Genomic DNA, 26901 nt, shown 5'->3' with positions numbered 1-26901 from the left:
GGTGTGAGCGAATCGATGAAGCTTTCAAGACCCTCGGTGACGCAGTGCACGGTGAGAGTTTTTTCGATTTCATTCATGCTGTTGCTAACTTAGCTAGGGCGCTACTCTTGCAGGGTCTAGCTTTTCGTATGGATCTCCCAGCGAAGAAGTCACAGGGGTCCGACTGGGTAGTATGGCAATTGGTCGACTCGTTCTTTCCAACCGGCGGCTTCGCGCATTCTTACGGTCTCGAGGCAGCAGTCCAGGCGGGACTCGTTAGCGACTCCAAGTCCCTCGACACTTTCATCAAGTCAACGCTCGAGAACTCGGGATCGCTGCTGCTGCCGTTCGTCTCAGCGAGCTTCAAGCTACCGGACGTGGCCGGATGGATCGAGCTGGACCGGCTGCTCAACGCGACGCTGAGCAACCACGTCGCGAGACGAGCGTCGTCGAGCCAGGGGTCCGCGCTGCTGAGGACCGCGGCTACAGTGTACCCCGATCTTGCGGAGCTGGGAGAGCTGCGAGGGGTGGTCCGAGCGGGGCGAGCTTCCGGCCACCACGCCGGCGTGTTTGGGATCGTGTGTGGGCTGCTCAAGCTGGACGCGCTCACTTGCCAGCGAGCTTACCTCTACCTGACGCTGAGGGACGTGCTGTCGGCGGCAACCCGGTTGAATCTGGTCGGGCCGCTGCAAGCCGCGGCGATGCAGCAGAGCTTGCGAGGATTTGGCGAGGCCGTGGTGAGGAAATGCGCGGACAGGGGTGTGGAGGACGCTTGCCAGGTCTCGCCTCTCTTGGACACCGCACAGGCTTGTCACGATCACCTCTTTAGTCGCTTGTTCTGCTCGTGATCCTCGAGTGAAGAAATGCTAGAACCCTAAAACATTTGACATTACCTTTCAGATAATAAACCAAATTAAAGGCCTTTTAACTTTACAATAAGAATATTCTCCTGCTAGAACCCTAAAAACTGTATAATTGAAATTACCTTTAGCCTTTGACTTTGAGAATATTCTCCAAGACACTTTCCTAGGGTTTTTGGGCTACTACGTGGCAAGCATGCTATGCAGTCCCGTGTCAGGGGCTTCTGGCGATGGATTTTGCGGGCGTGGTGTGACAAGGTATTGCATTTCCCCTCTATCCGTGATCCATGACGAGATCCACCGTCGGATCGCTCGCCCGGCGCCTCTTTGCATCGCAGCCCCGCCAGGCCGCCGCCGCTCAAGCGCCAGACGCGATCAATGTCGAAATTCCGGTGCCATTCCAGCTCCATCTCCTCCAGGAAGGCCCCGCGCGGGAGTCCGTCACGAGCAGAGAGGAGCTGGTCAAGATGTACAGGGATATGTTTCGGATCCGGCGAATGGAGATCACTGCGGACAAGGTATAGGGATTTTCTTTTCGGTTATCTCCAGGGGAAGAAGATTGATCGATTTTTCGGCGCCAGCTCTTCAAGTCCCAGCTCGTCCGGGGATTTTGCCATCTCTACGATGGCCAAGAAGCGGTCACTATAGGGATGGAGGCAGCTTTGACGTACGAGGACACCGTGATCACGGCTTACAGAGATCACGCTACATTTCTCGGACGAGGAGGAACTGTGCACGTAAGTGAGTTTCTCAGTTTTAGGATGGTTTCAACGAAAGGAGCTGAAAATTTCTTTTTTTTTTCTTCCAGGAATGTTTTGCCGAGCTCATGGGAAGATCTACAGGGTGTGCTCGAGGGAAAGGAGGGTCTATGCATCTCTACAAGCCTTCCAATAATTTCTATGGAGGATGGGGGATTGTGGGAACCACGGGACCGCTCGGTGCCGGTTTGGCATTTGCAAATAAGTACGAGAAGAAGAACAACGTTGCGATGGCCATCTACGGTGATGGTGCAGGTAATCAGGTTTGTGAGCATTGCCTCTTTGCTTGGTCTCAAAGCGTAGTGTGTGCTTAGGGACAATTGTTTGAAGCGAAGAACATGGCCGGGCTGTGGGATTTGCCGCTTATCTTTCTCGTCGAGAACAATCACGTAAGTGAAGCTCGTACTTTTCATTAGCGTTTCTTCTTTTCCCTCGGTTTGCAGTATGGAATGGGAACAGCCGAGTGGCGAGCTTCGAAAAAGACTACGTTCTATGACCGTGTTTCTTACATTCCTGGGATAAAGGTACCGAGGGGCTTTGATTTTTTGTACTTGAACACTCAACTGGAATCGCAGGTTGACGGGATGGATGCTTTTGCTGTAAAAGAAGCTACGAGATTCGCCAAAGAGCACTGCCTGTCTGGAAAGGTAGAGCTTTCTTTTTTTCTTCTTGGTTCTTCTTCGAGATCTTTTAGTGCTTCCTCTCCAGGGTCCCATTGTTTTGGAGGCGGACACGTACAGATACCACGGCCACAGCATGTCGGATCCCGGCAGCACTTACAGGACACGAAACGAGATTCAGGGAGTTCGTCAGGAGCGCGACCCGATCGAGCGCATCAAGAAACTTATGATTAAAGTAAGTTGAGCTCGCAAGCACTGAAAGTCTTCCTCAGTTTTCACTCACTCTTCATTTGTTCTTCTTTCACAGGAGAATGTGATGAGAGAGGAGGAATTCAAGGCAGTGGACAAGGAAATCAAGCAAGAAGTTGACGATGCGGCAGCCAAGGCCAAGGATGATCCAAATCCCGGCGAGGAGGAGCTCTTCATGAACATCTATAAGAATGACTCGGGCCTCAAAACGTATGGCTGTGATAGAAACATGGTTCGTGTACAATTGCCATGAGCGACATATATTTGCTAGGGGAGTTTGTGGCTTCTCATTGTCATGTGTATCGAGTAGTCTAGGTAGTGTGGCAAAGGGAGCTCTCTGGCTATGGCGCGGGTGGCGAGCGTCGCCGCGATTCTTCCATGGCGGCATCACGGCTGTGGGAGCAAGCGCGCCGGCATTGCCTCGCCGGATCATCCACGGATATGGCAGAATCCACCGCTCGGGCATGGAAATATCGCGGCGCAGCGATCGGTGACGCAGATTGGGGCGAGCGGCAGTGGGAGATTTGCCGCTCTGGATTCCAAGGTAGGGACGATCGCGTCGGATGCCGCCGGGGAAGTGGCGGTTTTCTGGGAGAGCGATTGCCTCCTCGCCGCTCGCGTCAAGAACAAGGGATTGGATGTGTTGCAAGGAGCAGTGGCCCTTGTGAAGAATCTGGGATTCAAGGTTGCCGAGGCGACGGTCCAGCTCGAAGAGAATGCCATGGACGACGGGGTTTCTGTGCAGTTCCTCAAGATTTTGGTAAAGAATGCCAGGGACAAGAAGCTGGATGCCGCGGAGAAGAGCAACCTTGCAACATCGCTCATGGATTTCATCGTCAGGTCGTACGTTCCAGGCGCTCCTAGCTCGGATCCGGGGTTTAGGCACAAGATGGAGCGAATGTACAAGCTCATGGATCAGTACTTGAAGAACGATACGTTTAGCATCCAGAAAAACATCGTGGATCACTCCGAGTATACTCTGGCGAGATCACGATTCCGGTTTGATGACTTCGAAGCATACCAGGTAAGTGATATTGGTTTTGTCGATTTTTCGTGCCTATCCTTGTGGCTGACGCGTGTCTCCATGTCTAGGCCACTGCCTATAGCGTGCGGGACCGGCTGATCGAGAGATGGAACGATACGCATTCACTTATGAGAGAAAAGGACCCCAAAAGGATATATTATCTTTCAATGGAGTTCCTCATGGGTGAGCATTCTCTTCAAGGTCGCCTTCTTGAGCGTTATGACTCAACCTTTGCATGCAATCAGGTCGTTCGTTGCTAAACAGTATCATCAATATCGGGGTCAAGGGACAGTATGCGGATGCTTTGAAACAGCTCGGGTTCGATTTAGAAATTTTGGTCGAGCAGGTATATAGTGTGTGTGTTTTACAGAGTTTCTCAGGTTTTCTTTGTCTTTTGTTCTTCTTTTGCAGGAGAGAGATGCTGCTCTTGGAAATGGTGGACTCGGCCGGCTTGCTGCTTGTTTTTTAGACTCGCTTGCGACTCTAGACTATCCTGCTTGGGGGTAAGCACGTATTAGTTTCAAGAACTGCGAAACAGCGTACTGTTTTTTCTGGCAGTTACGGTTTAAGATATGAATATGGTATGTTTAGGCAGACTATACAGGATGGGTTCCAACTCGAGCATCCCGATTACTGGTTAAATTTTGGTAATCCATGGGAAATTCAGCGAGTTCATACAACATATCCTGTAAAGGTTAGTCGAAGTCCTGCTAAGCGGAGGCTCTAATCTGACGAATTCCGGCAGTTCTATGGTCATGTGGACGAAATACAAGAGAACAATAAGAAAACATATATTTGGACATCTGGGGAAACGGTAAACAGATATTGATTTCTCTCCGATGAGACTAACTAGATTAACAGGTTGAAGCTGTTGCCTACGACAATCCAATCCCCGGGTATGGTACAAAAAATACCATAAATCTGCGGCTCTGGGCTGCAAAACCAAGTGGCGAACTTGAACTAGTAGGTGGCTATGTAAACTTTATCATTTTGATCTTTAATTTCTTCCCGTTTCAGGACTCTTTTAGTACTGGCGACTATGTGAATGCAGTGCTTAGTAAGCAGCGAGCTGAGACGATCAGCAGTATTCTTTACCCAGACGATAGGACATATCAGGTTGTATTTTTTATGCTTTTCTTTCGTAAACTCAACGCATGCTACAGGGCAAAGAGCTCCGGTTGAAACAGCAATTTTTCCTGGTATCAGCTTCTTTACAAGATGTAGTACGAAGATATAAAGATTTTCATTGCGATTTTGAGGCTTTTCCTCAAAAGGTTGGTATCTTGGTAAAATGAATGATTAACTTACAAATTGTCCAAATGTCAGGTTGCCTTTCAGCTAAATGATACACATCCAATCATTGGCGTGGCAGAACTGATGAGGATACTTTTGGATGAGGAGAAGCTAGATTGGGTGAAGTCATGGGAAATAACCACTAAAGTTTTCTCTTTTACAAATCACGCAATCCTCCCCGAAGCATTGGAAAAGTGGCCTTTAGAGCTTTTAGAGAACCTTCTGCCACGCCATTTGCAGGTCTTTCTTTGGAATCTTTGTTGAGTTTTTCTCATGGTGCGTGTTGCAGATAATCTATCGCATCAATTTCTATTTTATGGAGGAAATGAAGAAAAAATTTGGCGATGATCTTGTTCGTCTGTCTAGATTATCTATTATCGAGGAAGGCGAGAAGAAAGTAAGCGTCGCTGTCTTCAACAAACTTTGATCAAGTGTTCCACTTGCAGAATGTGCGTATGGCAAATTTGGCGCTTGTAAGCTGTCATACCGTGAACGGAGTGTCAAAAAGCCACTTCGAGTTCATTAAATCGTCACTATTTAAGGTACATTCCTTGGATCTCCGAATTATCTGTGACGAGGAGTGTTATCAGGACTTTCATGATATGTGGCCACACAAATTTCAGTGCAAAACAAATGGTGTTACCCAGGTAAATTCCGCATTTGTTTTGCCCTGCCGTTGACGTTTACTGTAAAACAGAGGAGATGGATGGCATGCAGCAATCCGGATCTAAGTCAGTTGATCACTAAGTGGCTAGGAACAGAAGCTTGGCTTAAAGAGCTGGACTTGCTCTTGGGCCTTCGTCTCCACGCTAATGATTATAATCTTCAAGAGCAGTGGATGAAGGTATCTTTTGGTAGCTCCTCTGGTAAAGGCTTATCTCATGGTTTGTAGGTGAGAAGATCAAATAAGTCAAGGCTAGCAGCCTATATACAAATAATCAGCGGTGCAAAGGTGGGTGATACTTTAACTTCCATTGACTCTCATCTCGGCTGCAGGTGAATGTCGATGCAATGTTTGACGTTCAAATCAAACGCATTCACGAGTACAAGAGGCAATTTTTGAATGTTATCGGCATCATCCATCGCTACGATTGCATTAAGGTGCATTGTTTTTAGTTCACTATTTTGCACATTCTTACTCTTTTATGCTGTAGAATATGACAGCAGAAGACAGAAAAAAGGTTGTGCCTCGCGTTTGCATACTTGGAGGAAAAGCGGCCCCTGGCTATGAAAATGCAAAAAGGATAATAAAATTGATCCATGCTGTTGGCGACAAGCTAAATAATGACCCCGATGTGGGAGACCTATTGAAGCTAGTAAGTATGAAATCCAAAAGTTCGATCGATCATCACTTTTGGCACACGCAGATTTTCATTCCAGACTATAATGTCTCAATGGCAGAACTTGTAATACCTGCAAGTGATATATCCCAGCACCTCAGGTAAGCTTTTTTTTCTAGAGAAATGCCTCGGACAGTTCAATTTTCTTTGGCTGGCAGCACTGCTGGGAGTGAGGCATGTGGCACAGGAAACATGAAGTTTGCGATGAACGGCTGTCTCATTGTAGGGACCAAGGATGGCTCCAATGTTGAAATTCAAGAAGAATTAGGAAGCGAAAATATGGTTTGTCACTCTTTTATCATTTTGCATGGCTCTTAACTTTGCACTCTGGCTAGTTCCTCTTTGGTCCCAGCGCAGAGGATATCCCAGAGCTGCGAACCGGGCAAAAAGATTTTCAACCTGTATTGGAGTTTCGCCGTGTGGTCGGGTACAGTATCTTATTGCTTTTCTCTATATTCGAATTAAGCATGATATTTTGCTGCTGCTCAGCATGATTCGCAAAGGAGTATTTGGCAATGCAGAGTACTTCCAACCGTTATGTGACACCATTGACGGAGCTGGGGACGACTATTACTTGCTAGGCCATGATTTTCCATCTTACTTGGAAGCTCAGGTACGCTCTCCGTTTGACAACTCTCGTGCCTTAAACACTCGGTGCTTCTGCGCAGGCTGCTGTTGACAAAGCATTTGTCGACAAGAAGCGGTGGGCCGAGATGAGCATTCTAAGCACCGCCGGTTGTGGACAGTTCAGCACTGACAGAACCATCCGCGAGTATGCAGAGGAAATATGGAACGTAGAACCGCTGCGGCACTCCTAGAAGAAGAGCGAGTTGCCTGTGTCCCGCTTTAAAAAAAACTCCCGGTAAATAGACTTTCACGTATGTGTGCTGACGTCTTCCTGTTGAGGCGTGGGAAATGCATGGCGGCGTCCCGTGAGTGACCGCAAAGGTATTGACCTAACCGATGCGACGTCTCCTTTTTTACGCATGTGAATGCAGATGGTAAACTGCAAAACAGAGTAACAGTCTTCTTCCCCAAAGCGGTTGGCGCTGGCTTGGTTGCTCCAGAGCATCCGCCTCCGGTTGCATGCATGCATCGCATCTGGCGTCCTTCTGTTTGCCAGTGATGATCGTCCGCTTTGGAGGTGGCGCCTGCTTCTTCTAGCAGCTTCATTGAGGCTTGATCGATGGGGGACTTGGAGCTTGAGCACTCGAACGAAAAGTCTAGCTTCAAGCTGGCTACACCCCTTCCCAGGTTTGTCCTCTTGATTCTAGTCAAGATGTTCATGATGCTAAACCGTCTCCTTCCAGATGGGAGCTTTTCATGATCTGGTAATTTCATCTGAAAAATCTTCTGTTCTGTTCTGCTCCTGAAGCTTGCTTTTCGTGCTTGTTCTTGGTTTTAGGATTATTCATGCAAGTCAGGCTTTCCAGACGACCATGTTGTTCCCGATGGTAAGGCTTTTACTGAAACACGTTCCGGTGCTTACTTTGAGCTCTATGCAGCTGGTTTTCATGGTCGAGCACTATCACGTCGGTAGTCGCTCCTCTCACACAGCCGGGCAATATGCTGGGATCCTGGTAGCTGCTGCCTCATGTAAAGATATGTCTGATGTCTCATTTCTTTTTAGGCCTCTCTGTTCCCACTGGCACAGTTTTGCACCTCCATATTGTGGGGTACCGTGTCGGATTCTACAGGAAGAAAGGTTGGCTTCAACTGGAAAGTTTTCATGTACTGACGATTTTGTTTTCCAGCCATGGCTTGCGTTTGGAAACATTGTCTCTGCAGTTTCCGCACTGTTGCTGGGTTTATGCCAGCGATACACGTCTGCCTGTATTGTAAGATTTGTTGGCGGTCTCCTCAACGGTACAATGACCATTACAAAATCGGTGCTTGGAGAAATCTGTGATGGGTAAGCATCGTGTTGTAACGTAAGTAAAGTTTTGGTTGTCACAGTCAGCGTCCTCACGCAGCTCCGTCTCAACAGGTCGAACAAAGCCAAGGGGTTTGGCATATTGAACTTGGCATGGGGAATTGGCTCGGTCGCTGGCCCAGTTTTATCCGGGCTCCTAGCTCAGCCTTGCTCACAATATGGAATCCGGAGCTGTCCTCGTATCCTTACAAGCTACCCCTTCCTTCTCCCTTGTGTTGCTGCGGCTATCTTCTCGACAGCTGCGGTTTTTGCCTCCCTGAGTTTGCGAGAGACGAGGCCCAACCGAGTACCTTACGTCCAGGTGAACGGTTCAAAGCCCAAGGAAGACTGCCACCAGTGTGTTCTCGAAATGGGCACGGATCCGAGCATCAAGGTGACTGAATCCGGCGACGAAGACGAGAGCACAAAGTTCGTCGTGATCCCGGACGGAACCAGCGACGACAAAAACAGAACTGTGCCACTGCTAAGAGACCGGAACGTGCTCTTGACGTCCTTCTGCTACTCGCTAACAGGGCTGATATTCATCACAACAGGTTCGTCAACTTTCTCGAGTTCTTCTATCTCAAGGTTCTTTTCTATCCAGATGAGCTCTTCCCGATCTTTGGAGCCGCCTCGGAGCGAGTGGGAGGACTGGGACTGAGCTCCTCCTCTCTGGGACTGATCCTCGGGGAGGGAGGAGTCGTCCTCTTCCTCTACACTCTCCTCCTCTATCCGCTCGTCTCCCAGAAGCTCGGGCCTCTCAACTGCTTCCGGCTGGGACTGATCACCTCGGTCCCTCTCTGGCTCGTCTTCCCGGCGGCATCGCTCCTCTCCCACGCCCGGCCAGCGCAGTGGACGCTCCTCGCCGTCGCAATGGCCGCTCGCAGCGCCATCGCGTGCACGACTTTCACCGGGGTCTTGGTCCTCATCAGCAACTCGGCGAGCTCCGGGAACATGGGAGCAGTGATGGGGCTGAGCCACAGCCTGTGCAGCTTCTTCCGCGCCGTCGGCCCGGCCTTTGGCGGCACAATCTGGTCGTATGCTGTGAGGCAGACGTTCCCACTCCACCAGTTCCTGGCGTGGCTGGCCATCTCCATCATTGCGCTGTTTACGTTCTCCATCGCGATGCTGCTGCCACCGTCTCTCAATCTCCCGGCTCTTTGACGATCGATCAAAGCGACATATTACGTAGTATAAAGGAAGAGTGAGAATTTTCTTTGATTAACAGACGAGCTCATAGACAAAATCACTGTCATAGCCAGCCATCTTGATCCATTCGTCCGTGTCCAAGTTGTATGCCACTGGAAGAAAAGCCGCTTTGTCATGTCTTATGTAAGAGTCCGGATCCACAAAGTCCCGCTCCACCCTCACCCTCTCGCGAGAATTCGCGTCCTGGATGGGCCGCGCGCTAGTCCTGTGAGGAAACGCAATGAGGAAGTTGCCATCCAGCTTGAAGACCGCGGCGTTCCGGCCATCCACGGCTCTCCACGACTCGATGCCATACGACTCGATACCATCGGGATGCCTTTCAAGGAAGACATCGCTTGAGCTCTTCACTCGACTGCTCCTGGTTTTAGCAAGACCCCGGTGGCGACGGGCGGCCTTGCATTCAGCCATCGCAAACGGCGAGCTCCTCCTGTACCAGTGCCTCTTCACGGGGCAGAACTCCCACACCTCCAGCAAAGGCGACGCCCAGAAGTAGCTGCACGAAACGCATGCCAAGAGCAGGCGCCCCTTGTACGAGAAGAACTTGTGCGATGTTGTCTGCTGGGCCTGTTCCATGTGGCGTTCGGGAGCCGGAACCGTGAGCACTGACCATCTCGGACAATTGATCATGTCGTAGATGAAGAGGCTGACCTCGTCGTCGCCGGTTCGCCTTGAGAAGTAGGCGCACGAATCCAGGCTCAGGCCTGCGTAGCCGGGGACATGCCTGGGAACCATATCCGCCTGGATCCCCTCGTGCACAGCCCACGTCTCGGCGAGGCCGTCGATGGTTGCCACCCATGGAAGAATGCTGCTGATGCTGCACAATGCATCGATCCTCTCCATGGCCGAGATCCGCCAGAACGGAAACGTGGCATCGACATGCACTCTGTAAGCAGCACTGGTGGCCGCGTGCTGGAGCCTGGGAGGTGCGTGAAGTGGTGGCAGCAACGAGACCAGCTTTCCGGATCCTTGACTGTCCATGGGTTTCAGCGCCAGGCGTATCTCGTTCTCGCGCTCCATCTCCAGGAGCAGGAAGCCGCCGATGTAGGAGACGGGACGGGAGACGCCGAGGCGGCTGTCCGCATCGGCCTGAAGCTCCAGATGCGATTGTGTTGCGGGAAACCAAGCCTGCAGGCGCTCGTCGTCCGCCAACCTATACTTTCCAAATCCCTTGACGCGGCGGAGGCGCAGGATGGCCGCCCTGCAGGTGTCCTTGTGGATTGAATCCACTGAAGCGAAGGCGCCGGCGCTGCTCAAGTGAGCCATCGCCTACGTTGACTACCGTCAAAGTCTTGTATATTCCCGGTCATGGTCAAATTAGGTTTAATAGACCTAAATTAGGTACACATATTCTTAGAATATTTTGTCAGAAAAGGCATAACTAACCATATCCAGGATATGTACGAAATAGTCGTTGGTACGGAGCGGGCGTAGGAATGAGCGAATATTCTCACGTTTGAAGTTCCAGGTTCATGAATCCTAGGCCACATCTTTGCGTCTTGCGCTCCAGCGAGCTCTAGCTAGGGTTTTCGTCTTCTCTCTTGCTCTCCAGCGCGAGAAATCTTCCTTCTTTTCTTCTCTCCATGGCGGTTCCTCACGTCCTCGATTTCCCTCTTTCGCCTCTCCTCGCGGCGCAGGGAGGATGTGATCGGGGGATCGCGGCCGACGGCAACGGCAGCGTCAGTGGATTCGCGAGCGAGGTGAGCGCTGGAGGAGGAGTTGCTTTGCGGACGACGGGCACCATGATCTTGGCTCGCCGGTTCCTCGGAGGAACGATGCTGTTTGTCGATGGCCGCGCCACTCGCTCGCCCTCCCTTGTGGGGTGTTTATCTTGGAAGCGATCCCAGCGTCATCCCTGGCCAGAAATGGTTCGCCACCGTGGTCTCGAGTTCGAAAGGCCTTCTTCCCTTAACGCTGCTCCAGCGTCTCACAGCCGGTCTTTGCCGCTGTGGCCGAGCTCAACCAGATCGAAAGCATCGCCGGGTTTCTGCAGTTCAGGTCCTGGGAAGATTTTCTCCCGCCAGTGATCGACGAAAAAAGGGAGAAGGCGATCCCGATCGCGAACGGGACGCTCTGGGCCGTCTTTGGAGGCCACGTCGCCAAGGTCAGGGTGCTGGAGAAGATGCTTGAGGCCTCCAACTCCGCCGACGAGCTGCGCCGTGCTCGTCAACCATACCTTGCACAGCACGGTGGAGTCATCATCAGCAGCGAGGAAATCCTGACGATCGTGGGACTGGGAGACGACATCAAAATCGAGAAGAGGAATGTCTGTGCCATGGGAAGTGGAGCTGTTCCAGCCTACTGTATCTCACAGAGGGAGATGAATGAGCGCGTCAACCTTGATCGCCTCTTCTACAAGCCGCTGGAGCTTCCACATTGGCGCTATTAAGCTCATGATGCAACATGCGGGATGGCAGGATGCTTGTACCGGAGGCACTTGCCATTGCTACGTGCTCCGGCAGAATGGTCAGGATCAAGCGGGAAAGTTCGAGATCGTTACTGCTAGTAGATCGTCAACTCTACTGCGCTATCTAGCAAACAATCCATCCATGCGCAACGAGAAATAAGCCGCGTCCACCTTACTACTATGGTTTCTATACATGTTTGTGTTGCGTGGTTTTCTATATAAATGTAATACGTTTGTTTCTCCACACCAAGAAATTTTTGTTTTCGTTTGCTATCTTCCTCGTGACGTGCAGGTGGATTTGGACCTCCGGACGAGCGCTTCGTAGACGTGACGAACATCTACCAGGTGGTCTATAGCTTTTTTCCAGAAGCGTGATCTTGATTTTTAGTTCGCATCTGTCTCTGAGAACGAGCGCAGCCTGGCAAGAGCATGGACAAGAGCAAGGTGGAAACGAGAAAAGAATACCGATCAAACTTATTTTGTGCTGATCAGGATCAGGAGAGATCAATGCGGGAGACTGTACGAAGGCGATCAGAGAGAGATCCATCGTCACACTATTTTCGAAGGAAGGTTCTTTAATCCGTCTCTAGAGCAGCATTTGTAGCGATGATTGAGGCAGAGACGGCCGAACTCGCCGAGAGAAAAAAAAGAAGAAGAGAGGCATGGATTCTAGAGCAGCTGGAGCGCGCTGGGACGGAGAGAAAATCTAAGGACGAGGTCCATTTTGGAGCGAAGGGCCCAAGACAAGAACGTCCCAAGGCCTATGAACAAAGGCTGGTTTACAAGCTAATACTAATCTCTTTTTATTATACTATTTGACGAGGTTAGAATAAGTCGTCGCCAGTCAACACGCCTAAAACAAAACGATCGCACGGGACAGAAAAAATAAGAGACGATTCGGAATCGATGTTCTCGAAGAGGCAAGCTTGGAAAGAAATAAAAACAGAAAAAAAAAAGAAAAGAAAAAGGATTGAAAGAGAGAGATATTTGTTTGAAAGAGGGGGTTTTGCCGGGAGGAGGGACCGCGTTCTTTGATTTAGGGTTCTATAGCCGAAAAGCAGGGTTTTTGGAGGGCGGCTGCGAGGATGAAATACGTGATCGTCACCGGCGGTGTTGTCAGCGGCCTCGGCAAGGGCGTCACTGCCAGCAGCATTGGCGTTGTCCTCCAATCCTGCGGCCTGCGCGTGACTTCCATCAAAATCGGTGCGTATTCTCGCTTCTTGGATCGTTGTTTCATCTCATTGCTGCTTTCTCATCGATGCTTTCTAGACCCTTATCTCAATACCGATGCCGGGACGATGTCTCCATTCGAGCATGGGGAAGTTTTCGTTTTGGACGATGGAGGGGAGGTTCGTTTGTTGTCCTTGCTTTCACACTATGAGATTTTGGTCTCTCCTTCCATGTAATCCTCGTGACATGCAGGTGGATTTGGACCTCGGGAACTACGAGCGCTTCTTGGACGTGACTCTGACGAAGAACAACAACATCACCACTGGAAAAATCTACCAGGTATCAAAGTCTATTGCTTTTGGTTTTTCACGAAACTTGCCTGCGTCTGGCAGTCCGTCATCGATGCCGAAAGGAGGGGCGATTACCTTGGGAAGACCGTTCAGGTGAGCGTGACTTTGTAAGTTTGCATTCCTTTCAAGTGGCCAATGGATTGTTTTGCAAGGTTGTCCCGCATATAACTGTCGAGATCCAAGAGTGGATCGAACGTGTCGCGGTTGTGCCTGTCGATGGGAAAGAAGGTGCAGCGGACGTGTGCGTGATCGAGCTAGGGGGAACAATTGGTGGGTTCGGCCTTTCTCATGATTTCTCGTGTTGTGACTCGCGTGTACAGGTGACATCGAGTCGTCGCCATTTGTTGAGGCGTTAAGGCAGTTCCAATTTCGTGTTGGTAAGTCGGCTTTCTGCAAGACGGGATTGCTTTTTACGCAGTTTCTCCGGTTTGCTGTTTCAACAGGACAGGAGAATTTCTGCCTCGTTCACGTCAGTCTTATCCCTGTCCTCGGTGTTGTTGGAGAACAGGTAACGATGTTGTCTTCTGAAAGCTATCACTGAAGAAAAATATTTTGATCGCTTTCAGAAAACCAAACCGACACAGCATAGCGTCCAGGCTCTTCGAGCTTTAGGACTGACGCCCGATTTACTTGGGTGTAGAAGCGCGAAGGTAACAAACTTCAGCCTTAGCATGGGTCAGCTTTATTCAAACGGTTTAAAAGTTTCTCTGTAGCCACTGGAGCAGTGCACAAGGGAAAAGCTTTCGCAATTTTGCCACGTTCCGGTGCGTCTTTTTATGTTCACTGTCTTTTCCAGCTTTCTAAAAACTTTTTCTCCCTTTCTTTGTTTCTTTCAGGCCGGACATATACTCAGTATCCACGACGTGTCAAATATCTGGCATGTGCCTTTACTACTAAGAGTAAGGATTGCTTTCTTCATTTTCAGGAATGCTAACTACGTTCTGTTGTAGGATCAAAATGTTCATCTAGCTATTTTGAAAAAGCTGAACCTGAGGTTTGGACGTGTGATTGTTGGATCATTCGTGGCTAATTTGTCTTTACTTTATCCCAGTTCTGCACCGCAGCCTGAGCTGTCTGAATGGACACAGAGAGCCGAGCGATCAGACGCCCTATCGATACCTGTTAACTATCTTTGTCGCCAGATGCTAGCTTGTAAGCTAAAAGATGTGATTTTTGTAGGTCAAGATTGGTATGGTTGGCAAGTACACTGGATTATCTGACTCCTATCTTTCTGTTCTAAAGGTATTTGTTGATCATCTATCTAATCTCATCAAAGCATTGCAGGCTCTTACACATGCGTCACTTGCCTGTGGGAGAAAATTAGTGATTGAGTGGGTTGCGTCAACGGACTTGGAGGATGGTTCGCCCAGAGACTTACATGATGCCGCATGGGCCGCGTTAAAAGTTTGTGTCGTTGTTTATCTTGAGTTTTTTTGGTCTTGATAGTGTTTTCTTAGAGTGTTGACGGTATTCTGGTTCCTGGAGGATTTGGAGATCGAGGAACACAAGGGAAGGTTTTGGCTGCAAAATATGCTCGAGAAAACAATGTTCCTTACCTTGGAGTTTGCCTCGGCATGCAAATTGCAGTGATTGAGTTTGCACGCTCAGTAAGTTACAAGTAATTTTTTAATCTTCTAATTGTTGTTTTTTCACTGGTCCACTAGGTCCTTGGCCTCGACGGCGCGAATAGCACTGAGTTTGATCCTGCAACACCGCATCCATGTGTTCTGTACATGCCTGAGGTATATATATTATTTCTCTCATTAGCATGCGATTTAAATACTTCCTGTAGATATCTAGGACTCACAAAGGTGGAACGATGAGGCTGGGTGTGAGGAGGACATTCTTTCAGAAGCCAAACTGTCTTACATCTAAGCTGTAAGGCAATTGTTTACTCGTTCGTAACAGCATGCTAAACTTTCTTTGTTCAGGTACGGTAACGAGTCTTTTGTGGATGAGCGACATCGACATCGTTACGAGGTAAGCTTTAACCATCTGTCTCTTTGTACCATTGCTTCCAATCTGTACAGGTAAACCCGGAGCTTGTTGACAGGCTCGAGGAAGCCGGCCTCACGTTCGTCGGCAAAGACGAGACTGGCAGGCGCATGGAGGTGAGTCAGTGAGTCAGTCCTGCTCTCCAGTTTGTTCATAACTCACACCCCACCGCTTTCCAGATTGTCGAGCTGCCAGAACACAAGTACTTCGTGGGTGTGCAGTTTCATCCCGAGTTTAAGTCGCGACCGGGGAAGCCATCCCCCGTTTTCCTGGGTAAGTTGGCGTTACGTTTCCATCCACCTTGTCCAGTTTGCTGACAATGCGCCTCGAATATTGCCAGGGCTGATACTGGCCGCGTCCAAGCAAATGGATAGCTATCTGGCCAGCGGGAAAAACGCAGGGACGATGGTGACGACGATGGACAACGGGCATTCTTTCGACTGCGTCGCAAACGGCACCGTTGAGATTCACGTCAACGGCGTTGCAACAAAGAAGCAGCAGCAGCAGCAAGCTGACCCGTCCAAGTTTAAGAGGCTGGAGCGGGAACTGCTGCAAATCCAGGCCATGGTAAAGGAGTTAAAGGAGAGGGAGGAGGAAATTCGCGAGGACCTGCGAAAGGGACGTGGTGGGGCGGGAGATATCTTCATGGAGGACTAGGAAGCAAACAAACAACACGGAGGAAAAACACCGGGGAGGTTAGTACATCAATTTTGTACCAGCGAGGGAGTGAAAAGAAAGAGAGAGAGCAAGAGAGGATTGAGTGAGAGAGACAAATTGGAGCGCTGCTGTGTAAATAACAAGTGCTGAGGTTGTTCTAGTGCATCTTCTTTGTGTCAGATCCTCGCCAGAAGAGCTTTTGATTCATCGGCCAGCTAGAAAGATGGCGATGACGGTGAAGGTGATGAGCAAAGTGGTCTGGTGCTGCGAGAGGAGTGGACCCAGCGAAAGAAAGCAAACGATCTAAGTGTCTCCCAAGGTGGGCTTTTTATTTCTATATAGCTTCAGACAATCACAGCTTTTCTCCATATACAAAAGATCCATAGCCAGACTCTTTAATATATTCATTCATCCCATTCATATGTACGTACCTACAAATCTTCTAGATTTCTTTCTTTTTTTTCGTGTAGTCAGCTGTTTTGCTTGAGAAAGATTTGCTGCTCGATCGCTCCTGCGGGGGTCTGAGACGAGGGTGGCGATGATCTGGTTGGCTCCACGAGCAGGAGAGGACCGGATTGGTGCTGGCTCTGGTGGTGGTGGGATTGACGAAGATGGTGGTGGAGCAGCGTACTGGACGTTTGAGACTTTTTGCAGTGAGCAATGGCGCCCTGGATAGCGCTCTGCAAGTCGCTCATGCTGCTGCTGCCACTGCTGCCGGCACTGGCGGTGCTGCTGCTGCTGCTGCTGGCGCTGCCACCATTTCCACCGTTTCCACCGTTTCCACCGGCAGCGCTAGCGCCACCGCCATCCACGACGCACTGCTGCTTGAGCACGCCGCTGTGGTTTGGCGAGGAGCGCGACGAGGTGACGCAGCTGGCATGCGTGCTAGATCTCCGGGACGAGAAGGACGACACCCGGAGGCTCCCCGGGAGGAACGACGGGCACGTAATGAGCTCCTTGTCGTGCTGCTCGCGCTGCTGCTCGTAGTACGTCATGGCGGCCCGCCACTCTTCGAAAGAGCGCTGGTGAGCGCCGCCTCCGCCGCCACCACCTCCGCCACCACCGCTACCACCCGGCCTCGGAGTTCCTGCCCTCGAGGACGACGACGACGCTGGCAGGAAAGCTCCACACTCGTGCTTCCTCTGCGACGATGACGACGACGAGTACGGGTAGAGGTAGTACGGCGGCGTGGAGATCGAGCCGCCCGCGGGGATGGTGTTGTTGGCGGACGAGACCTTCTCCTTGATGAACTTCAAGTACTTTTGGAGGACTTCGGTGGCTTTGCTCGACGATGCGGCATTGCCACCACCGCTACTGCTGCTGCTGCTGCTCACGTCTCTAAAGCTGCTGTGGTGAGACGAGGAGGAACTCAGTTGCTGCAAGTTCTTCCCAGCCGAGGAGGACAACACCGAGTGCCTGTACTGCTGCTGCTGCTGCTGCTGCCTCGGTCTGTCACTGCCCGTGAAGAACGAGCCGAGCAACGGGCCCGAGTTTGACGACGACGTTGATGCCGAGGAGCCGTATGTGAAGGAGTGATTCCTCCTCCGGTCGCTCAAGTGGACGCCTCTTGAGGCGGACGAGGCCGACGAGGTGGAAGAGCAGGACGAGGAGGCGGACAGGGAGGCCCTCTTGGAGGAGGGCGAGGAGGCGCCTCCCAGCAGAACCTTCCATTTGAACGCACTCCTCTTCCAACTCAAGGGAGACGAGGACGAGAACTTGCTCTGCTTCTTCTTCTCTTCCTCGTTCTTTGGATGGACGACTGGAGCGCCGCTAATACAAGTAGAAGAAGCAGCAGCGGCAGTAGAACTCGTACCTTGTGCCGGAGCTTCGAAGCAAGAGTCTTGAGAACTCCCGTTGGAGTCACGGCAGCTGCTACTGCTGTCGCCGCTGTCCTTGTCCCCGGAATCCCAGTAGCTGCTGCTGGAGCGGAAGCTGGAGCTTCTGGAATCGATCAGGCCGCAAGCGGTGGCCTCCTCGCGCGTCGGGAACCTGTCCGGGCTCAAGCATCCCAAGTCTTTCAAAAGACCACCTTGGGCCTTGAACGAGAAAGAATCCGCCTTGGCGTCCTCCTCTCTCACCATAGATTGTTCTTCGTCGTCCTGTTCGTCATCCACATCCTCCGCGTCCTCGTCCTCGTCCCTGAGTTTGCGATGGAGTGGAAGAAGCTGTCCCTTGTAGAAGAGCTCGTCGGCCGGAGTGTCAACCGCGGGATCCAAGCCCCGCAAGCACTTGCCGAAATCAAACTCCTGCGAGTCCACCGACGAGGACTTTGACGACCCCTGGCGCTTCATGCTCTCCCACGCGCACGGCAAGGCGATATCCATGTCGATGTACATTCCCTTCTTCGTCACTGGATCGTCCTCGTCTTCGTCCTCGATCTTGAATAGCCTGGGAAACGAGAATGGCTGCTGCTCCTGCTGATCTTCCTCCACCCCCCCGTCTTCTCCTTGCTGCTGCCCCTGGTGGTGCGGGACATCCTTGCAACTCTTGCTCGTGTTGTTCTTGATGATACTTCTGCCGCTGTGACTGAAACTGCTGCTACTTCTGCCGCTGCTGCTATTGCTACTGCTACTGCTGGTGCCAGTGCAGACATCCTTCTTCATCCTCGCCATTCGACAATCATATCCCACAAAACACTCGCGAAACTCCTCCCCGCCCCCGACCACTTGTACTTTGGTGCCAATTTTTTCCTCTTTGTTTATCAGCCAGCCTTGCCAACTACGCAAGTCACCACGCCTAGTAGCAAAACGCTGCTTTGCCTCTTCTTCGTGCCACCGTTCTCTTCTCTCCCACCTTGTGAAGCGTCACAAGCTGCACACCACCACCACCCTCTAAGTAGGAAAGAGAAAAAAAGAAAAGAGGCAGAGCGAAGCAAGAGAAAAGAACCAGAAAGTTGTTTTACCTGTCAAGGCGACTGGTGAGCCGGAGTTTAATCTCGTCAGCTGGAGCTCTACGGATGATCCTGCTGGAAATCCCTCTCCAAAACGCTGGAAAGCGCCCGACGAGGTATCTCCCTACTCTTCTTCCTTCTCACTGAATCTTCACAATATCTTTACTCCTTCCCCTCCACCGCCCACTCCTGGGACATGCTCGTCCAGCAGCCGACACGGAGGGACCGAAGAACTAAGCTCAGCTTGTTCGACTCGAGTCTCGATTCGTCCCTCTCTCTCTCTCGCTTTCTCTCTCACGAGGACGAAACGAAGAAGTTTGCTTCCATGATTCTTTCAACCTGTAGCTAAAGCCATTAACTACGCATAGCTACCTGGGGAAAAATGCAAGGGTGGAAAAAGAGAGAAACAAAAATTTAAAGCCAGCCAGCCCAGCCAGAGGCGCAGCAGCACGGATAAAGAGGGAACCAAAACTCCAGGCACCAAGAGGAAAAAAACAAACCGGGCACGAAAGAAAACACACGGGAAAAAAAAAAAGCTTCCCACACTGAGCAGAGCAGAAAAAGCTGTTCTTGAGTCTTCTTGACCTTGGCTGCTCGCTTCGACTCAAGGGAGAAAAATAAATCTAAAGTTTTTGACCTTCCCATCCTTTATAAGCAGCAAGAACACGCATACCAGAAGAACACAGCGAGAGAACGCCAGTATGCCTTCTTGGCCTGCCTGCCAGGAAAAACTTGCCTCCCATTGGGCCGCTCTAACGCTCGCATTCATTCGCAACCCATCTGATTCGTCCCTTCTATTCTCGATCTCTCTTCTTCTTCTTCTTCCTCTTCTTAATCTACACTAAAACCATCTTACCTTCACTGCGATGCGATCTCTCCTCACGTTACGATCGCCCATTAAGGCGGCATCTGCAGATCTTTCTCTTCCCGCGCGAGGTTTAGGGTTTATCCGGCGGCTTTTCCCGCTCTTTTCCGTACGCGAGTTCCTTTCTTGGAAAGATTGGTTGAAGAAACTGTGATCGTTTCGATTTGATTTCCGATGGACCGGTGGATGCGCCAGCGAAACCCCTCCCCCAGAAACACAAAGGCCTCGCGTTGCTGTTGCTTTCAATGCCTCCCACTTCTCAAGTTTTCATTTTCACCAGTTTAAATCATCCATCCAACAGAAGCAAGAAAGCAAGCAAGCAGCAGCAGCAGCAGGCAGGAGGCAGGCAGGAGCTGATGCTGATCAGCTTCTGCACTTAGTTGCAGATTGCAGAGTGCAGCAGTAGCAGCGTGGCAGCAGCTCCAAACAAACTGTCTTTCTTTGCTGGACTGGAAAGTTTTGTTGGAAGGTCCCAGTGAAAAACAAGAAATTTGACAAGCATTTTTTTTTCTTTTTTTTAGTCTTTTCTTGTTTTGCGGTTGCAGCAGAGGTAGTTAGCGCCACCACCTTGTTTTGCGTCGTCTGGTTGGTTTTCCTCCCCTTTCAGTGGTAGAATTCTCTCCTTCGAGCCAAAGAAAGGAAGAGGGCGATGTCGATATTGACGGACGAGCAAACTCTCTCATGTTCTTCCGCGGTGCATGTTGCTTTGAACACTCACTCACATTTCACCACCACCACCCTTCGTTTCATTTTCATGAATTCACTTTGCGCCACCAACCTTGAAGAATATCATTTGTACGCTGCTTTCGTGTTGCTTGTTCTCGCTTGTCTGTTTGTTGCCGTTTCAGAATTCTTTTCTGCTCTTTATCTTTTCTTGTGCAGCTTTGCGAGTTTTTTTTTGAAATTTTTTTTGTTCTTAATTGTACGATCTTGTTGCAGAACTGTGTTTGATCCTTCCTTACCAAACCCATGTTTCGGAAATGAATGCAGGTATAGACTGTTCTTACTTACACAAGCCTCACTGTCAAAACTCAACTCGCACACAGACCAGCAATACCCAGAAGCGAAAGTGACCCTTCTCCTTTTGATCTCTTTTACGCCTCAAAGGCCTCGGGACGCATGCATTCAAACCGCTTATGCTTGATTCAATCCTTCACGATATCTCCACATCAACGATGATCTTCTTCTTCTTCGTCAATCTGGTGGTCACAATCCTGAAGTACATACTATAAACGCTGCTGCTGCCACTATAACAAAAACTTTCGCGGCATTCACTGTGTTTCAACGTTGCCGTACCAAAAGAAAAGAAAATGGAGTACTACATCGTATCAGATTGTTAGCTCAGGCGCAGAACTCAAGGAGTACACAAAGTCGTGATTCATTTGTAGAAATTATGAGGCTGAAAAAGAATTCCTCGCAAGGCTGACTTGAGAGAGAGATCTTGTTATGGAGATAAACAATGCCTCCCAAGACGTGTGCCTCCCAAAAAAATACCCATCGCTCCGTGAAACGTTTGGTTGCGAAAAGAAAGAAAAGTTTTGGCCCACCAAATTCGTTGGTCATCCTACCTTGGGACGAGAATTGGACGAGAATCAAAAGTTCTCTCCGTACACAGTCTGTACGAGAGATCCAATGCTGTTCCCAAGGACGATCCAAATTCCTTGCCTGGAACAATTATTTCGAAGGCGAGAAGTCAAGACACGCAAAGCACTCCATGGTTTTGCAAGTCTCGCAAGTTGCATGGTTTATTTTCATAGCAGGAAAAGTTTCTTAGCTCGCCGTCGGACAAAAAGAAAGTCCTGGCCTCGGTCATGGTTTCCTGAAGTTCTCTCCTGCGTAGCAAACGCTTCCAAGCTCTTCCTCGATGCGCAGCAACTGCTCGTAGCAAATATTCAAATCTCAGACCAAAAAGCTTTCAACCTTACCTGATTATACTTTGCAAGGCGCTCGCTCCTGCACGGAGCTCCTGTTTTGATCTGAAACGAGAACATGAAACGATGAGAAAAGGATCGAAGCGAATCAAGACAAAAAGAGCTATTCTACAAGCAAACTTTAAAAAGTCGAAGAATTGGTACCTGTCCACTAGCGAGTCCAACAGCCAGGTCCGCAATAAATGTGTCCTCGGTCTCTCCACTTCTGTGGCTCACCATAACACCCCATCCAGCAGCTTTTGAATCCAAAGCTGCTTGGATGGATTCAGTCACGGAGCCGACCTGATTCACCTGCAAAAAGCGAAAGAAAAGAAAAAAAAAAGGATTCGATTCCATGAGAAATGATGGAAGGCGACACCGTGCTTACCTTTAGCAACAATGCGTTGCAAGCGTTCTTGCTGATTCCCTCGGCTATCCGCTTGGGATTCGTCACCAGTAAATCATCTCCGACGAGCTGGACGTCGCACTGAGACTGCAAGTTCTTCCACGAGCTCCAGTCGTCCTGATCGAACGGATCCTCAATGGACACAATCGGGAAGTCCCTCACGAACTCCATGTAAAGATTTCCCAGCTCCTCGCCCGTGTATATGTTCTTTCCACTGCTGGACTGGTCTTTAAAGTCCAGGTCGTACTTTCCAGACTTATAGAACTCGGATGCAGCGACATCCATACCCAGCTTCACCTGAAATGAAAACATGTAAAAGACGTTGAGAAACAGTCTTACGTATACGGACCTTGCCAGTGTATCCCGCCTTTTCAATGGCGTCAACCAGAAGAACAAGACCTTCTCTGTTGTCTTGAATGTTTGGAGCGAAACCTCCCTCGTCACCAACATTGCATGCGTCTTGGCCGTACTTTTTCTTTATGATTCCCTTCAGAACCTGGTAAACTGAAACACAAACAAAAGTTCCTGTAAAATCAAGAGAAACGAAGAAACGAACCTTCACATCCCATCTGCATGGCCTCGGCAAACGAGCTAGCACCAACCGGGAGGATCATAAACTCCTGCATTGCAAGCTTGTTTCCTGCATGGCTGCCGCCGTTGATAACGTTCAAAGCAGGAACTGGCATGACTAGTTCCTTGATCCCAGCAATGGACTGAATGTGCTTGTAGAGAGGAACGCCATTAGCTCCGGCCCCGGCTCGGCACACGCTCAGGGAGACACCAAGTATGGCATTCGCTCCAAGCTTCGACTTGTTTGGCGTCCCATCCAGCTCCAGCATAATGTTGTCCACATCCTTCTGGTTCCTGAAAGCTCGCACATAAGTTGATTGGCAGGAGAACAAAGAAAAAAATGTAAGCTTTTAGAAAAAAAGCTACCTGGTATCCACGCCAACGAGCTTTGGTGCGATGACATCGTTGATGTTGGCAATAGCTTGGAGCACTCCCTTGCCTCCAAAGACGGTCTTATCACCATCTCTGAGCTCAAGAGCCTCGTAGATTCCGGTGGAGGCCCCGCTGGGAACTGCTGATCTATACACCCGGTCAGTCACCAGATCCACTTCCACTGTTGGGTTGCCTCGGCTGTCAATTATCTGCCTTGCCTTGATCGACTTGATCTTGGTGGCCGGCTCCGCATGAACTTTAGTGGGCGATGCAACGACGGCTCGGACCTTGATGCACCTGCTGCTGCCGAGCTTGGACGATGACGAGGAAGGAGAAGAGGCGCAAGGAACCGACGAACCACCCAGAAAGGAGGACGAATTGGCCGAAGACAGGAAGGAGGACTTTGGAAGAAGACGAGTGCCGCAAGCCGCCATTTTGCTCTTTCTCGCTGCTGCTGCTGCAAAAGCGAAGATCTGGGTGCGTTATATCAATGCAGGAGAGGCGAATTTAAGCAAGTAGAAGCATGCACTGATAACCCTACACAAAAAAAGCAGAGGATACTAGTGCTTCTAGCTTACTCTCGCTAAACAGCTGTTTGATCGCGCTGTCTGTGGCTCCGACGATTCAACCAATGTTACCGTCCTTTCTTTACGATCACAGACAAGCCGAGTGGCTCCTCTTCTCTCTCTTCTTCCGCCATAGCTTACCACAAGCCGGCCGACCGTTCATTCACAAGTTTTGACCCGAAACTGGTAGGTGAAAGAGGTCACACTGCTCGCTCATTCGCTTGCTCTATTTGACGGATGTGAGGAGCCACAAGCTTTTGTATGAAGTCAACGTGCTCCGACTCTCCTTGTAAGTTCTCCCACTGCATCAAAACACACATTTTTCTCCACTAGAACAAAGAAAAAAAACTTCACCTCAGCATAGGAAGCAGAGATAATCTTCCATCCAGCAGCCTCCAGCAATCTATGCTTCAATACAGTGTGTCCCAGAAGATCTCCTGTAACAAACACACAAAACGAATCACAAAAAGAAAAAACATTCTAGGAGCTTACTGACCTGTGTTCCGGGCAAAATGGCTCGGCCCGTTGACCTCGATCGCAACTTTACCGCCCTTCATGGCAAAATCCAGAGAGTAATCCGCATCAACGTACTCGGGGATCCACTGCCTTCCAGTGCACACCAAGAACCTCTCGATATCCTTTTGCAAGAAAGAGGTGGACTTGCGAGAGCTTCTCTCCTTTTCCCAGGCACCTGCAGCCAGCTTCTCTATCCTGTCACCAAGAGCCAGCTCCAAATGATTCCCTTCCCACTTCAAGGCCAGAACAACCTGGTATAGCTGTGTCAGCTGCAACATATGCTTGTGCTGTCCCAGGGACGCGTCCTGCTCAAACGCGAGTATCTCCTTGCAAACGTGAGCGAAGAATGGACGCTGGAGTTGGCCGAGAACAGCATAAGACCACGCGATACTCGAGAGCTGCTCGATCGATAGCTTCCCGGGGAAAGATTCTTCCTGGAACTGTTCTTCACCGAGCTCCAGAGAACCTTGTTCTTGCTGAAGAGCCGCGTCCAACGAGTCCAGAAAAGAATCCAGAGGCTGAGCCATGCACGCGAAAGACCAAAGAAGCTGGGCCAGTTCCTGTGCTCGAAACTCCTTGGGAACTCTACTCGCAGCGTCCATGAGCTTCTCAAAGAGTGCGGGCGAGCTGTGCTGCATGGAAGCAAACGCTCCGGCTACGTTGGCAATGTTCTGGGGATTGAACTCGTCAACCTTTGCCAGTGCTGCTCGAGCGATTATCTCCATCTCTCCCCGGTAAAGAAGGTGGCCTCCAATCTTGGAGATGGCCCAGGCAATATTGGAGACGCCCTGTGCGTTGCATTCCGGAAGAAGCTCCATAGCCGAAGCAACGAGCTCGGCCACATCACACTGCCTGGCGTACTTGAGCCTTCTCGTCTCGGACATGGACAGCGTCACCATATGCTTGGCGATCCTGTGAAGAGCAGTGGCGACGTTGATGGAGCTCAATCGAAACCTTCCTTTCACTCTCTCGATCGTCTCCAAAACTTCTTCCACGTCCCTCGAGTCGACCAAGTCCTGGTTGAGACGAATTTCCAGCAGCCTTGGATCTTTCAAGGCCGCTGGAAGCTCCTCGCCATCATCCGACTCTTCACCACCTCCTTCCTCTCGACGCTCCCCATAAACCACTGTCAACTCGGTCGTGAGCTCCTCTTCGCCCTCGTCACCTTCGCTGTCGCTGTAGCTTTGCTCGATGTTCATGTAGCGCTCCCTGTGAGCGTTAAACCTCTTGGCCAGCGCTTTGAGCTTCTTTGGATCGACCGGAGTGGTGTCATTCGCAGCCTGGAGGCTGCTCGCATCATCGTCCTTGTCTTTCTTCTTTTTGGTCTTAATCGCGCTGCGCGATTCCTCCAGCTGCAGTGCAGCCTCCGCACCTTCCTGCTTGGCCCTGGTCTTCTTCTTCTTCTTGGCCTTCTTCTTGGAGATTCGCAAATGCGGGGGCAGTAGGGCCTGGAAATCCTCGTCGGTGAAGTTCCGGAAGCTCATATCCTGAATCGCAAGCTCCCGAGCTCTAGTCGCCCAATCCAGCTCCCCCGCCTTGCGCCGCTGCCTCTGATCCTCCTCGTCCTCCTCCGAGTCATCGTTGTCAAAGAAATCCGGCTTCACTGGCGCCGGACGCGATGGCGCCGCGGCATTCGCAGCCAACCAGGGAAATTGCCTCACCTGCGATCGCTGCCGCTGCTGGAAGAATCCAAAATCCTGGCTCCTGCCGCCAGAGCAGCGATGGAAGCGCGCTACGCACAGCGCCGAGGAATGTAGGAGCTCCATCGCTAGCACTTAGGGCTGGGTAACACATCTAACACGAGAAGATTTTTTCGCTAGACAAACGAGCCAATCAATCAGAAAGAATGGGCGATTTTTTAGTTGAGCGCTACCGATCATTCGATGGATTCCACGATCCTTCGAATGCCACGGGGAAGTCCCAGTTTCTCTACGTCGAGTTTTCATAGTAAATCTTTTCGATTTTTTCTTGGAAGAACTGCATGGTTTTTTTGTCGTGTGTCCTCTCGTTCATCACCTTTTCGTTCCTAGAATAAAGAATAGGATCTCATCCGCCATACTTTCACGTACCTCGGACTTGATCTTCTCGTTTCAAGCACTCGTTTTATTAAAGTGCCACTTTATAATTCTTACCCACTTGTTCGTTTCATGCATTGTCACGTTAATCTTCTTGACTTGCATTGCTTTGATCAGATTTGATCTCGTACCAAGTCGTTCCCCTACGCATGAATCCTCTAGACTTCAGAGTCCAGCCATGTACGACTGATCCAAGGAGTCCCGCCTCATATACGCGTGACAGAGATAGGAGACGAAGTTTGTCCTCTAGCCTCAGAGTAATCTGACACGGTCCCTGAGTCGCAATCAGGCCCTGAGAGTTCCATCGGTAGAACCAGTGAAGAGCACTGCCGAGTCTGGAACCATAGCTATTCCCGTGATGCTCTCGTGCTCTTTGAGCGTGGTGACGAGCGCCAACCCGGTGACGGTGGTAACAGCGTGGAGGAACTTACACCTCTCCCCATATCCCTTTGGATGTGAGGGCTTCTTTGACCCAATATCAGTGCCTCTGAAGGCGGCGGAAGAGCTTAGCACAGCTCGCCCGCACTCTTTGAGAAGCTCATGGACGCTGCGAGCGGAGTTCCCAAGGAGTTTCGAGCACAGGAACTGGCCCAGCTTCTTTGGTCGTTCGGGTCATGGCTCAACCTCTGGATTCTGTCCTGGACTCATCGGCTCTTCAGCAAGAACAAGGTTCTCTGGAGCTCGGTGAAGAACAGTTCCAAGAAGAATCTTTCCCCGGGAAGCTATCGATCGAGCAGCTCTCGAGCATCGCGTGGTCGTATGCTGTTCTCGGCCAACCCCAAGCTATACCAGGTTGTTCTGGCCTTCAAGTGGGAAGGGAAGCATTTGCAGCTTGGCAGGATAGAGAAGCTGGGAAAAGGAGAGAAGCTCTCGCAAGTCCACTTCTTTCTTGCAAAAGGATACCGAGAGGT

The 26901-nt window shown here is 50.5% G+C and overlaps 8 protein-coding genes across 13 annotated transcripts; 5 read left to right on the top strand and 3 right to left on the bottom strand.

Moving 5' to 3' along the window:
• The first annotated feature begins 6 nt into the window (after positions 1–6).
• Positions 7–912, top strand: LOC9651712 (urease accessory protein F). Its single transcript, XM_002972588.2, has 2 exons — positions 7–51; positions 114–912. Exons 1-2 carry the CDS (start codon positions 16–18, stop codon positions 825–827), a joined length of 750 nt encoding a protein of 249 aa, XP_002972634.2. The 5' UTR covers positions 7–15; the 3' UTR covers positions 828–912.
• A 104-nt stretch (positions 913–1016) lies between these two features.
• LOC9651018 (pyruvate dehydrogenase E1 component subunit alpha-1, mitochondrial) lies at positions 1017–2751 on the top strand. Its single transcript, XM_002972587.2, has 9 exons — positions 1017–1097; positions 1178–1357; positions 1421–1576; positions 1648–1860; positions 1912–1986; positions 2041–2121; positions 2173–2244; positions 2306–2452; positions 2525–2751. The coding sequence occupies exons 1-9, from the start codon at positions 1041–1043 to the stop codon at positions 2717–2719; spliced, it is 1176 nt and encodes a 391-aa protein (XP_002972633.2). The 5' UTR covers positions 1017–1040; the 3' UTR covers positions 2720–2751.
• Positions 2752–2758: 7 nt separating this feature from the next.
• LOC112347152 (glycogen phosphorylase 1-like) lies at positions 2759–7012 on the top strand. Its single transcript, XM_024677562.1, has 22 exons — positions 2759–3490; positions 3559–3673; positions 3736–3836; positions 3902–3993; positions 4049–4184; positions 4236–4304; positions 4352–4453; positions 4508–4606; positions 4654–4764; positions 4817–5023; positions 5073–5180; positions 5230–5325; positions 5374–5430; positions 5481–5627; positions 5676–5735; positions 5780–5884; positions 5938–6099; positions 6151–6224; positions 6282–6405; positions 6459–6550; positions 6613–6736; positions 6792–7012. Exons 1-22 carry the CDS (start codon positions 2810–2812, stop codon positions 6939–6941), a joined length of 3012 nt encoding a protein of 1003 aa, XP_024533330.1. The 5' UTR covers positions 2759–2809; the 3' UTR covers positions 6942–7012.
• A 216-nt stretch (positions 7013–7228) lies between these two features.
• On the top strand, positions 7229–9363 carry LOC112347153 (protein ZINC INDUCED FACILITATOR-LIKE 1-like). Its single transcript, XM_024677568.1, has 8 exons — positions 7229–7377; positions 7434–7454; positions 7529–7577; positions 7629–7703; positions 7754–7828; positions 7878–8035; positions 8111–8589; positions 8640–9363. The coding sequence occupies exons 1-8, from the start codon at positions 7310–7312 to the stop codon at positions 9197–9199; spliced, it is 1485 nt and encodes a 494-aa protein (XP_024533336.1). The 5' UTR covers positions 7229–7309; the 3' UTR covers positions 9200–9363.
• A 3307-nt stretch (positions 9364–12670) lies between these two features.
• On the top strand, positions 12671–16240 carry LOC9651017 (CTP synthase). Of its 5 annotated transcripts, none has more exons than XM_024677565.1 (21): positions 12671–12851; positions 12918–12997; positions 13071–13157; positions 13211–13261; positions 13321–13438; positions 13489–13545; positions 13612–13676; positions 13735–13818; positions 13882–13932; positions 14005–14067; positions 14119–14289; positions 14348–14410; positions 14453–14572; positions 14626–14775; positions 14833–14910; positions 14961–15046; positions 15100–15148; positions 15199–15279; positions 15343–15436; positions 15504–15858; positions 16001–16240. In XM_024677565.1, exons 1-20 carry the CDS (start codon positions 12734–12736, stop codon positions 15818–15820), a joined length of 1983 nt encoding a protein of 660 aa, XP_024533333.1. In that variant the 5' UTR covers positions 12671–12733; the 3' UTR covers positions 15821–15858; positions 16001–16240. The 5 variants fall into 5 exon arrangements, with proteins under 5 accessions (XP_024533333.1, XP_024533334.1, XP_002972632.2 ...); XM_024677566.1 differs by having other exon boundaries at positions 15982–16240; XM_002972586.2 differs by lacking the exon at positions 16001–16240 and having other exon boundaries at positions 14119–14162; positions 14220–14289; positions 15504–15986.
• LOC9651016 (protein lingerer) lies at positions 16129–19629 on the bottom strand. Its single transcript, XM_002972359.2, has 2 exons — positions 18723–19629; positions 16129–18631 (listed from the first exon to the last, which is right to left on the bottom strand). Exon 2 carries the CDS (start codon positions 18430–18432, stop codon positions 16291–16293), a length of 2142 nt encoding a protein of 713 aa, XP_002972405.2. The 5' UTR covers positions 18433–18631; positions 18723–19629; the 3' UTR covers positions 16129–16290.
• A 1661-nt stretch (positions 19630–21290) lies between these two features.
• LOC9651710 (enolase 1, chloroplastic) lies at positions 21291–23583 on the bottom strand. 2 transcript variants are annotated; one of them, XM_024677326.1, is made up of 8 exons: positions 23412–23583; positions 22828–23293; positions 22448–22755; positions 22241–22395; positions 21874–22188; positions 21651–21797; positions 21501–21551; positions 21291–21450 (listed from the first exon to the last, which is right to left on the bottom strand). In XM_024677326.1, exons 2-8 carry the CDS (start codon positions 23265–23267, stop codon positions 21385–21387), a joined length of 1482 nt encoding a protein of 493 aa, XP_024533094.1. In that variant the 5' UTR covers positions 23268–23293; positions 23412–23583; the 3' UTR covers positions 21291–21384. The 2 variants fall into 2 exon arrangements, with proteins under 2 accessions (XP_024533094.1, XP_024533093.1); XM_024677325.1 differs by having other exon boundaries at positions 22828–23290.
• LOC112347071 (RAP domain-containing protein, chloroplastic-like) lies at positions 23457–25696 on the bottom strand. Its single transcript, XM_024677324.1, has 3 exons — positions 23896–25696; positions 23754–23836; positions 23457–23701 (listed from the first exon to the last, which is right to left on the bottom strand). The coding sequence occupies exons 1-3, from the start codon at positions 25679–25681 to the stop codon at positions 23600–23602; spliced, it is 1971 nt and encodes a 656-aa protein (XP_024533092.1). The 5' UTR covers positions 25682–25696; the 3' UTR covers positions 23457–23599.
• Between the last annotated feature and the right edge of the window lie 1205 nt (positions 25697–26901).

The sequence above is a fragment of the Selaginella moellendorffii genome, unplaced genomic scaffold (assembly GCF_000143415.4).
Source record: "Selaginella moellendorffii unplaced genomic scaffold, v1.0 SELMOscaffold_19, whole genome shotgun sequence".
Classification (NCBI taxonomy): Eukaryota; Viridiplantae; Streptophyta; class Lycopodiopsida; order Selaginellales; family Selaginellaceae; genus Selaginella; species Selaginella moellendorffii.
The sequence above is the reverse complement of the archived record's forward strand: the minus strand, read 5'-3'. Positions and strand labels throughout refer to the sequence as shown.